Genomic DNA, 12,213 nt, shown 5'->3' with positions numbered 1-12,213 from the left:
CACTTGAAGTAGAACAGTAACTTTAGTAACTCACAAAATGGCAGCATTACAGAAAGGCAGTTAAAAGCTTCATCTCTCATCTCCACCTGCACCTCAACTGAAGCACCAGACTCAATGCTTTACAGGACTGATTTGTTCTTAAAGATACAACAATATATTATATAGCCATGTCTATATTATAAACATGTAAAAAGCTGTGCACACTTTTTATCATCACATTCCACTCCAAGGGAGAGACAGAAAGAAAGAAAGAGAGACAGACAGAGAGAGAACAGGAGAGAGAACTCTCTCTAAAACTAGCTAAGCTTTCTTCATTGCACAATTTGATCATGCATAAAAGCTATCAAACTGTACAAAAGCACTTTAAAAACGTTTACACACTTTCGGCAGGCAAGTGCATTGTAATAGTAGCATTTGAGGTGTATAAGCAATTTTCAACTGCAAGTCATTTACGTTTACATACAAGAAGAACAGCCAGTCAGCTAACTGGTATCATAATAATTTAGTGGTACTGAGATTTCACAAGCACTTTAAGTAGTTCAAACTGGACCGGAACCCACAGAGAAACAATTGTTAGATAATTAAACCATTTTGAATTCTGTCTCTCACTGTAACATTCAAAGTAGAACCAGGAACAGTCATGTTTGTTTCAGCAACACTCAGAATTAGCCTTGGGAACACATTTTAGATTTAGAACCTGTAGAGCCTTTAAAGAAATTAGAATTCCTTGACTTGAACACTTGGGTATGGGTCTCCGGTACACAATATTCACTTTGACACTGTTCAGGAATGGCCTGGATATGCTTCTGGTTATGTTCGCCACAATGGTGCCATCTTCAGTTTGCACTATATAGGACCTTAGCCCATCAGCAGTTGTCTCCCATGTTCTCTTCCCCTAAGTTTTAATGACCACTGCTTGGCCTGGACCAGGTTTTGCAGAGTGTCTCTAATTTTGCTTAATATTTTTGCCTGTTTCTCATAAATTTTTGATTTTCTGCTAAATCACTGAGGATAGTAAGCCAATAAAGTTTCATACATCTTATTGTTCAGAAGATGCATATTGATACAAAACCTATTACTTTAAACTTTTTAAGGGATTTTAGAGTGATATTTAAAATTTGTCCCTGACTTTACGTATTTGTCATCCCATTATTTTTGGCTTTGTTCAGAAATGTTGAGCTAAGAAGTTGAGATCACATCAAGAGGTCAGGTCCCATGATGGTCATTTGTTGTACAGCATATTAAAATCGACATTAAAATATAACAAGAAACAGAATGATACTGATGCATCAAAGTAGCACAGAATACTAAGATATGGGAGAGCATTGCACCCCCCCAGACAGAATCATAAATCAGTCTTGTTCGATGTAATTATAAGACCAGATACCACACCAGACTCAAAAATGCTAAAGAATTTTCCAAAGACAAATTACCATCTACTAGTGATGGTATAAGAAGTTTCAAAGCACCCTCAAATGTAGATAACCTGGATTCCTCTGCAGAGGTGTACACCAATGCCTTGTATAACCACTTAAGCAGTTGTATAGAATCGGCTGTACCTGACCAGATTAAAACCAGATCTTGTTGAAATAACAAGCCACCCTGGTGAACCCCTAGAATAAACAGGCCACACAACTAGAGAAAATAATAATGCACAAGAACAAGCAGGAACTGGCTTATAAATCCCTCTATAGCTTAAACAACAAATTAGAGATCTTGTCAAGTCCTCCAAAGCTAATTACAAAGTGAAAATAGCCTTCCTAGCTAAGGATAATCAAAGCGAATGCTTTAACTACATCTAAAATCTAAAACGGAATACCCAGCTATGCATTGAAGTGGTTGCGGATGGCACCACCCATACTCAACCAGAGGTAATGGCCAACCTAAGAGCTGAAAGATATGGAGCAAACTTCACCCCCCCTGTCCTCCCCTGTCATCCCCCAAAATATACCTGCCACCATTCCGCAGCCTATTATCTCAAGAGAGAAGGTCATCTCGGTACTATCCAAGGCCAATGCAAGGCATCAATGGGAGCAGACAGCATCACAGTTTGCCTTTTAAACAATTTAAAACATGAAAAAAAAGAAAAAAAACCTAGCAGACCACTAGAATCCCTGTTTAACCATAACCTGAGAACTGGCTATGTTCCAGCAGAAAGGAGGACAGCAACAGTAATTCCTCTGCCCAAAGGGGGACCATCAACTGACTCTGGGAATTATAGGCTCATATGCCTGACTAACTTCATCTGCAAGGCCATGGAAAGAATCATTATGGACCTTATTAAGAAGTACATTGGTAATCTCCAAACTCTGGACCCAACCTAATTCAGATTTTTTAAAAGTAGATCATAACTGTTAAACATGGATGACGTCTTTGATAAAGTCACCAAGGCCCTGGCGAAGAAAAGGCATTGAATGCAGCCAAATTTGAACTAGCCAAGGCATTTGACACAATCCCCAACTCAGGTATTATAGAGAAAAATCTCCCAGTTGGAATTTAACCACTACATTACCAGATGGGTAGACAACTGGCTCACTGAAAGGACACATACTGTCAAATTGGGTGACTTCTCCTCTAGCAAAAGACCAGTCACCAGTGGCATACCACAGAGTTTTGTGCTGGGCCCCTTACTGCTTGCAATTTATTTCTCAGAAGTCCAGGCATACTTGGACGGCCTGTGGCTAACTAAATTCACTGACAATTGAGAATTGGGAGCAATCATTGAGTCCCTCAAATATGTTAATGTTGTTGTGTCTTTCGGCTTTTCCCAGTTAGGGGTCACCACAGTGGAACTCCGGTCCACTAATGATTGGCAGTAGATTTTTATGTGCTAAGTTGCCGGCTCTGACACACAACCTTCAACGAAGGTACACCCATTCACGCATGTCCCTACACAGAAGACGCTCTAGCTGAGAATCGAACAGGACAACGTCTTACTGTGAGGTGACAACACTACAGCGGCACCACCACCGCAGCTCCTCCCCCAAATATGTTAATATACTGCAAAAAGAGTTAAAGCAGACAAATGATTGGTCCCAAAGCCATAGATTAAAGCTAAATGCAAAAAAGGCATTATATTTCCCTTTGGAAAAGTTGACATCCCCTCTAATTACATTATAGACAGCATCCCCATAAGTGTAGACACAGTGGTATGTGGTCTGGGTACTCAGGCTGATACCATTCTGAACTTTGACCATCACGTATCCACAGTAGTCAGGAAATCCTTCTATGTGACACATCTTTTAAGTAAAGACATTGCAGCTAGATTTAAGGATGTTATAATTCCATTATACTCAGCCCTCATCAGGCCAGTAATTGAGGACAATGCTTTGCATGTACCTCACCAGACACCTGCAACAACTGGAAAGACCACAGAGGTATCTCATCAAGAAATTATAGGGTTCACAAAACAAGTCTTATGCAAAAATACTTTAAGCCCTGTCACTGTATTCTGTCTCATGCATGTTACTAAGGGTGACCTGTACCTAGCTTACAGGGCAGTCTCTGACCCAGCCCTGGTGGAAATGCTACACATTCGTAAATCAAACTGCATAAGGGTCACTCACTCCAGGGATCTTACCCTGGCCTCTATGAACAGGTCATGCTGGAGAGATAGATATATCTCCCAGAGACTGCCACTTTTCTGGAACAAGCTTCCAATTAATGTGAAACATAGACCTCCGTCACCCTCCTCAAATGTTACCTAGATCAATGGATAGGTGATGGAAAATTTACTCCTGGGGTGGTGCACATGTCCCCCCTGGACAGAGGAAGTCAGTATTAACTATCATAGTTCCTTACCTCTACAAACCTCACTCACCTAACAACCAACAATTGGAGTAACTAAGGATAAATCTGGCTAGGCCTTTAAGGGCTCTAGGGCCATTAGCCTAGTAACCTTCTACAAATCTATGAATCTATATATACATATACATACACACACACACACACACACACACACACATATATATATATATAGCTATCTCTCTCTCTCTCTCTATATATATATATATATATATATATATATATATATATTTTTTTTTTTTGAGTTTCAGTGTAGAGTTTTCCTTTAAGTGCCACTGGACAGCAGCAAAATAGTAGCTGATGTTTACTGTTTGCATTGCAGTTGTGACACGCTATGAATTTATTATTTTTTTTCCAGTATGGTTACCATAGCATTTCTAAGAGAAAGCATTGCAATACTTTTTGACACAGAACATTGTCTGATTTTGCTTTCTGTTCTGTAAAGGATTTTTTGGAAAAGTAGCATTTACACTACTGTAAATTAATTTTATTTGTTTAATGTGTTAACCAGGTAAGTGGGCTGGTCCATAAACTATTTTAATCAAAACTTGAACCACAAAAGCAGTTTAGCATAGCCAGTCCACCAGCATGTTTTTGGAAGTGGGAGTACCCAGAAAAATCATATACTGTACATGTGGGGAAAAATATGCACTACACAAAGACAGTGACCAGAAGTCAGGATTGAACCTTTGATAGGGAAAGCTGTGAAGTAGACAGATCACCAATGAAACAGCATGCTGCACATTCAGAAATTAGTTTTGTGCTAATAACGTTGATTTCGTCCACCAACAATTATTGCTTTATTTCTGTCCTCTTTACTCATACATCAATATTTCTGCATAAAATGTAATAAAATAAAATTAGAACATAACTGCATCCAACTTGTCTCTGTAGTGCTGATTACCTCTGCTATGGATATGCATAATTTATGATAATTTTAGCATCTGTGATTTTAACCACATGTAGCTAATTTTCAGGGGCTTCGTCCCTGATTTTCTGATCATGATTTATTTATTTTTTGTTATTTTATTTATTCTTTATTATCTGCCTGCCTGGGTGGGCTGGCCTATGGATCCTTTTTAGCCACGATCCCTGTGCCATTAGTATAAAATTACATAGACCAATTTCTTACTTCCCAGAATTAGACAGCAGTTAAGCAAAAAAAAAAAATTACACAGAAATTAATCAAAAAGGAAAATCAAAATCACATTAATTTCCCAAATACACAGAATGAAGTTTTGCACCTCATGCTGGCACTATAGTATACTGCAGAAAAACAGTTTTTAATATGCACATTATAGTGACCAACAATTCATGCAAATGTATGAATGACTTCACAAAAGCTATGATGCTGCAAAAATGGTAGCGCAGAGTACATCTTGTTGCAGTAAATTGACATTTCTCACTGTGTATAGGAAATTAATTATGTTAGAACACTGGAGATTAGAAGTGACTTTGCAGTACCAAGGATAAAAGTTCACGAAGGAAAGGTAGGTGAATCAAATAGTTGGATCAGTATCTTCCTGATGTCAGATTATTTGCAATACATGAACTTTTTAAGGTGCCATTGGAGAGGTGCAAGGATGGTAAATGCTTTGAATTATATAACTAGGGTTGTTGCTAAGGAAACTCAGACCACTGACCAATATGTATTTAAAAATAGTAAAAATAAACAACACTGAAGTATAGTCTTGTTTGATGGCTCTTAGCATGAAAAAAAACTACTACAAATAAACAAAGATTTACAAATTCCAACGCATACATTCAGAGCACAATCCTGACTGTCAAGAGAGCTATCTTGCATAAATCTCTAAAACATGGCACTTTAAAGAGTAGTACTCAATATCCATTAAGTGAACACAGGAAAAGTTTCAGTGCAAGTTTTAGAGAAACTGCCATGGTGAGTCAAGAAAGGTGTTTAGAACAAGTGCAACAGCAAATTATGGCATCCACAGAAGATTCTAGATTGAGCTGAATAAGAGGGCCACAGAAGGCTTTGAAAAGGTACAAAGATGATTAAGCAACCAACAGCACCAGAGAGTTTCAAAAAGGCTATACATTCAAACAAGGTTGGGTTTCTACAAAAATAACGTGAAACAATATAACTGGCAAGTTAGACAGAATGGGTATGTTTCTGTCTCATTCAACAGCTTCATCAGGAAATCATAACTTATCTAGTTATTGCTTTTAACGTTTACTGATGCTTACTTGGTTTAACAGTTTATTTACATTCATGTGATAATAAAGGTTAATATTTAGAAGTAAAATTAACATATACAGGATTTGCTTTTGCAGATACATTCATTTATCTGCTATGCTTTTACCCACATCTGAGATGGTATGTTAAACTTGTTCAAAATCCCTGTGCTGTTTCTAACAATGTGACATCAATAATCAAAAAGTAACTTTTTCACTGATGCAACTCAAAACTTTTATGGGCTTTCTCTATTACTCACCTGAGGCTGTCCATAAAGTCCCACTAACTGGGCTACAGGAATGGAAATCCTTGATGCAGCATCACCTATTATGGCTGCAACTGGTTTTGTTGCACAGTGATAATTTGGGATCTGTTGATTTAAACCAGTGAGAAGCTGCATTGTGCCCTGAATAGCTCTTGTAGCCAACCCACAGGAATCATAAATCCCAAATCCAAGGGTGGCATTTGATAGAAGGAATGGGTTTTTGTTGATTTCATTAACTGCAAATATCATTGCATGTAAACACTGGTATATAGGAAACCGAAACCTGTCAAAGTGAATGCAGCATTAAAATATGTTTAGTATATCCTTTACAAACCTTTACAAAGAAAGTAAAACGCTTTATACACTTGAAATCATTAGCTAAAATAGTTTGTTAGCCTGAGAGCAAATTATTTTAAATTAATTTATTAATCTGAGAAAAATCAGATCTTTTTGACCAAAAGGTTTAAACTTTGGTGAGTTTTATTAAATTTTCTTAACAAAATAGGCAAGCACAAAAGCACGTTAGGGAAAAGAAGTTTAAAGTCCAGTTTTATTTTTGTCTGCAGCCTTATGTGTGGAGTTCACATGTTCTTTCTATAACAATATGCTTTTTCTTTGGCAAATCCAGTTTCCTACCAACTCCTAATGATATCTAGTAGGGTAATGGGCAATTTCCAAATTATTCATAGGTATACATTTAGTATGTCACTGAGTTGCTTTTTGAAATGTACCAATACCCTGCCCAGAATGACATTAAATGCATTACACCCATTAGCTGATGTGATAGGCTCCAGTGTCTTGTGACCCTATTAATAATAAAGGGGTTATTGGAAAATGGATGGATGGATGGATGGATGATGGTGAAATAAATTTGGGTTATATAAAGTTAAATAGTAAAAAAGTCATAAAAAATAAGCAGTTACCTCAGCAGATGTGGCTGGTGACTTTAAAGTGGGGTGATTACTGGAAGCCACTGAATAAGTGTGGCAAATTGAGACTGCAGAGGCTATGTTATAGCATGTCAGTGGCCGTGTTTCGTCATATGGGGTCACTCACTTTCAACTAACAGACAGCCTCGGTAACCCCTCACTCTAGCCACTTAGTTAACTATATATACTCCAGCTATCTGATTGTACCAACTGAGCCAACCTGAGGTTAAAAGAAACCTTAAAAAGGGGACTCTGTGGGTTCCTCCTGTTGCACATTGGTACCCACTGCATCCCTTAATGCTTCTCCTCTGTTTTTCTGTCCAGATTAATTATTTCTGTATATTTTTTTCAGACTTTGTTTTGCTTTTCAGCCTTTTCCGCCATCCTTCTAATGCAGCTTAACCAGAATGGACTACACTGTAAGATGTATGGTGGTAGTAAATGAATTAAGCCATGCTTCTGGACACTACCCCCACCCCACACCCAATCCCAGTATCATGGGGTTCTAGATACTCTGAGATGCTTCATATACTTTTATTTTCTTACCTTTTGAACCAAGGATGCCCTGAACAAAAGTCATGAGTAAGGAAAGAAATTCAATCTTATTTATCTTTCATGAAAATAACATGCCATAATAACATCCCTGCCTCAAGTTTGTTTTACTGGTGTTTTTTTTTTTTCAGGGAGGCACAATGTGGTCATTTCAACAAATTTTAACAATTCAATCTTGCTTCACAGCTTGTCAATGTACCTACATTAGAGACTTGTTTCCCTAATCAAGGTGAAAGATATACTTGTGTTGTGTACAAATGAACCATTACCCCCTCTGGATTGCCAAGATGGAGAAATTTAAGTGAGTTATAGTATTTATTTATTTTACATTTGTTTACCAGGATAGTTCGACTGGATATATGTCCATTTTCAGCAGAGGCCCAGGCAGAAAAGCTCCACATAGACAAACTTACATAGATTACACAGAAGTTAGCAAGCAATTATAAAAACAAAGTGATTATATACAATGGGTTAGTAGTGTTCCATAGTAGGGACTCACAATTCTTATGGACAGACAATTAAAAGTAAGAGACATCAGATTGGAAGCAGAGCTTGGTGATGTAGTTACAAGTTGTGATAATTGCAGAATATGTCTTTAGTTTATAACTTAATCAGGGTTGGTACATGGGCATAGCCAATTCACTTTGAGATACTGATTGAGGTTTTTTTGAAGAGACTTTTGGAGGATAATAGGGTTATATAGTTTGGCAATGAATTCCAGGTTTTGCCAATGAAGTTGGCAAACAAGGATTCACCAGCAGAGTCATTAGCTTTGTGGGTTTGGACCAGTAGTTCATTGGCTGACCATAGGGATCTTAGGTTGCTATATGGCTTAATAATATTTTTAAGTGAGGGGTATCCTCAGGGTGGTACAAAATATTGTGCCCTATTAAGAGTTGATTGAATTTAATTAAGCTGGGCAGTTCTAGCCACTCTAGTTGTTTCAGGTTCTGGCAGTAGTTGGTTCTATAGATGGAGCCAGTGGTGAATCTGGCAATATGATTGTAGCCATGGGACAGCTTACCTAGTTCAGATTTGTTGAGGTTTGAGAGTACAGCCGAGGCATATAAAAGAGTAGAGAGTAGGTCTGTATACTATAGTATAGTATAGAAAAGCACAACCCTGGTGCACATCATGATGGCCTTCCAGAAAAAGACTGAGATTGCCAGCAGACACTTGGTCAGAAATGGAACAGATATATTTAATAGCATCCATGCCGGCCAATCCAATGAGTCTACAACCATAAAAAAACTCCATAAGACAAAAACACTTAGGCATATCTTGGTGGTTTTAAAAGTATGCAACCCAGGGGAAGTGGACTCAGGAAGAATGGGACAAATGTTTATCTTCCCAATTAACAGAACATGTCCTTAAAGACTGCGTGGACATGAAATGTGCAGACTTTTTGGCTATAACAAATTTAAAAAAAATGCTCCTTGCTAGAGTGGCATGTCTACTGAGACACAAGCTGTAAAATTACATAACTGGATATTTAACACCAACAAAATTGTAACAGTTAAATATATAATTTACAACATGTTTTACACATATGGCTAAAACATACGTGAAAAGGCAAAAGGAAAATGACTGAAGTATTATCTGTTGACAGATTCTCTCCCAAATCTTCTTTATAAAATTGCCTTCTGCTTTCCTGCACATGTGACTGAACCAACATATGCTCTCCTTGACCTTCATTTGTTCTACTTTAAAGGCACAGGAGTTCCCTAAGGATCTGTTATTAGCCCGTCTTGTTCAACTTATTTATCTACAACATGTATAAATACTGTACCATGTACAGATGATAACAAATTACTATGTTTAGTTGATATGTCTACCCGAATTCAAGCAAAATACAACCTACTTTTGAAAAAAAAAGAATGACTAACCAAATCATAGCTAATATGAAATGCTAAAACAACTAATCTTAAGATATTTGTACTAGATACAAAATATAAAACGAAGAATGGCTAACCAAATCATAGCCAATATGAAATGCCAAAACAACTAATCTTAAGATATTTGTACTAGCTACAATATGTAAAACGAAGAATGACTAACCAAATCATAGCTAATGTGAAATGCTAAAACAACTAATCTTAGGATATTTGTACTAGATACAATATATAACGAAGAATGGCTAACCAAATCATAGCTAATATGAAATGCCAAAACAACTAATCTTAAGATATTTGTACTAGATACAATATATAAACTGAAGAATAACTAACCAAATCATAGCTAATATGAAATGCTAAAGCAACTAATCTTAAGATATTTGTACTAGATATAATATATAAACCGAAGACTAACTAACCAAATCATAGCTAATATGAAATGCTAAAACAACTAATCTTAGGATATTTGTACTAGATACAATATATAAAATGAAGAATGACTAACCAAATCATAGCTAATATGAAATGCTAAAACAACTAATCTTAAGATATTTGTACTAGATATCATATATAAACCAAAGAATAACTAACCAAATCATAGCTAATATGAAATGCTAAAACAACTAATCTTAAGATATTTGTACTAGATACAATATATAAAATGAAGAATAACTAACCAAATCATAGCTAATATGAAATGCTAAAACAACTAATCTTAAGATATTTGTACTAGATATAGTATATAAACCGAAGAATCACTAACCAAATCATAGCTAATATGAAATGCTAAACCAACTAATCTTAAGATATTTGTACTAGATACAATATATAAAACGAAGAATGACTAACCAAATCATAGCTAATATGAAATGCTAAAACAACTAATCTTAAGATATTTGTACTAGATACAATATATAAAACATGAAGAATGGCTAACCAAATCATAGCTAATATGAAATGCCAAAACAACTAATCTTAAGATATTTGTACTAGCTACAATATGTAAAACGAAGAATGACTAACCAAATCATAGCTAATGTGAAATGCTAAAACAACTAATCTTAGGATATTTGTACTAGATACAATATATAACGAAGAATGGCTAACCAAATCATAGCTAATATGAAATGCCAAAACAACTAATCTTAAGATATTTGTACTAGATACAATATATAAACTGAAGAATAACTAACCAAATCATAGCTAATATGAAATGCTAAAGCAACTAATCTTAAGATATTTGTACTAGATATAATATATAAACCAAGACTAACTAACCAAATCATAGCTAATATGAAATGCTAAAACAACTAATCTTAGGATATTTGTACTAGATACAATATATAAAATGAAGAATGACTAACCAAATCATAGCTAATATGAAATGCTAAAACAACTAATCTTAAGATATTTGTACTAGATATCATATATAAACCAAAGAATAACTAACCAAATCATAGCTAATATGAAATGCTAAAACAACTAATCTTAAGATATTTGTACTAGATACAATATATAAAATGAAGAATAACTAACCAAATCATAGCTAATATGAAATGCTAAAACAACTAATCTTAAGATATTTGTACTAGATATAGTATATAAACCGAAGAATCACTAACCAAATCATAGCTAATATGAAATGCTAAAACAACTAATCTTAAGATATTTGTACTAGATACAATATATAAAACGAAGAATAACTAACCAAATCATAGCTAATATGAAATGCTAAAACAACTAATCTTAAGATATTTGTACTAGATACAATATATAAAATGAAGAATGGCTAATCAAATCATAGCTAATATGAAATGCCAAAACAACTAATCTTAAGATATTTGTACTAGATACAATATATAAAACGAAGAATGACTAACCAAATCATAGTTAATATGAAATGCCAAAACAAGTAATCTTAGTATATTTGTACTAGATACAATATATAAAACGAAGAATGACTAACCAAATCATAGCTAATATGAAATGCCAAAACAACTAATCTTAGTATATTTGTACTAGATACAATATATAAATCTTAAGATCTTAAGATCTATTAGGATAAAGTTCAAATCTGCTCCCTGGCTCTCAAAAGACACAAAACAAAAAATACTTATAAGAAACAAATCATGGGCTAAATGGAGAGCAACTAGAGATGTCTCAGAACACCTAAACTTTAGACAACTACGTAATACTACTAAAAAAGCCATTCTCTCTGACAAACAAGCCTATTACAGTAAACTTCAACAATCTCACTCTAAGAATCCACAAAAATTTGGACTGCCATTAATAACCTTCTTCAGCCCGGCCACTCTAGTACCCCTCCACCCCTAGAGTCAGATAACAAAAACAATCTAGAAATTGCCAATGCCTTCAATACCTATTTTACAGAGACCATTCAAACCCTGGCCACACAGCTAACTTCTACAAACACTAACCTACCTAATTCCCAGCATGACAATCTTCCTACTTTCAAGATAAAACCCATCTCAATATCCTTTATCCAGAAACTAATTCACAAGCTAAAACCCTGTACACCCTCTGATGACAACCTTCCAGCCGAATACCTGC

The 12,213-nt window shown here is 35.5% G+C and overlaps 1 protein-coding gene across 1 annotated transcript in view; it reads right to left on the bottom strand.

Annotated features, from left to right (window-relative positions):
• LOC122790581 (extracellular calcium-sensing receptor-like) overlaps positions 1–12,213 on the bottom strand; it is a 497,373-nt gene that overhangs the window by 342,721 nt on the left and 142,439 nt on the right. The window contains exon 4 of the mRNA XM_044058106.1: positions 6,261–6,549. Coding sequence (XP_043914041.1) covers positions 6,261–6,549 — 289 coding nt within the window. The remainder of the gene's footprint in view (positions 1–6,260; positions 6,550–12,213) is intronic.

This window comes from Protopterus annectens, chromosome 16.part0, assembly GCF_019279795.1.
Source record: "Protopterus annectens isolate FY-2018-M chromosome 16.part0, PAN1.0, whole genome shotgun sequence".
Classification (NCBI taxonomy): domain Eukaryota; kingdom Metazoa; phylum Chordata; order Ceratodontiformes; family Protopteridae; genus Protopterus; species Protopterus annectens.
Note: the sequence above shows the minus strand (reverse complement) of the source record. Positions and strands in the feature narration are given on the sequence as shown.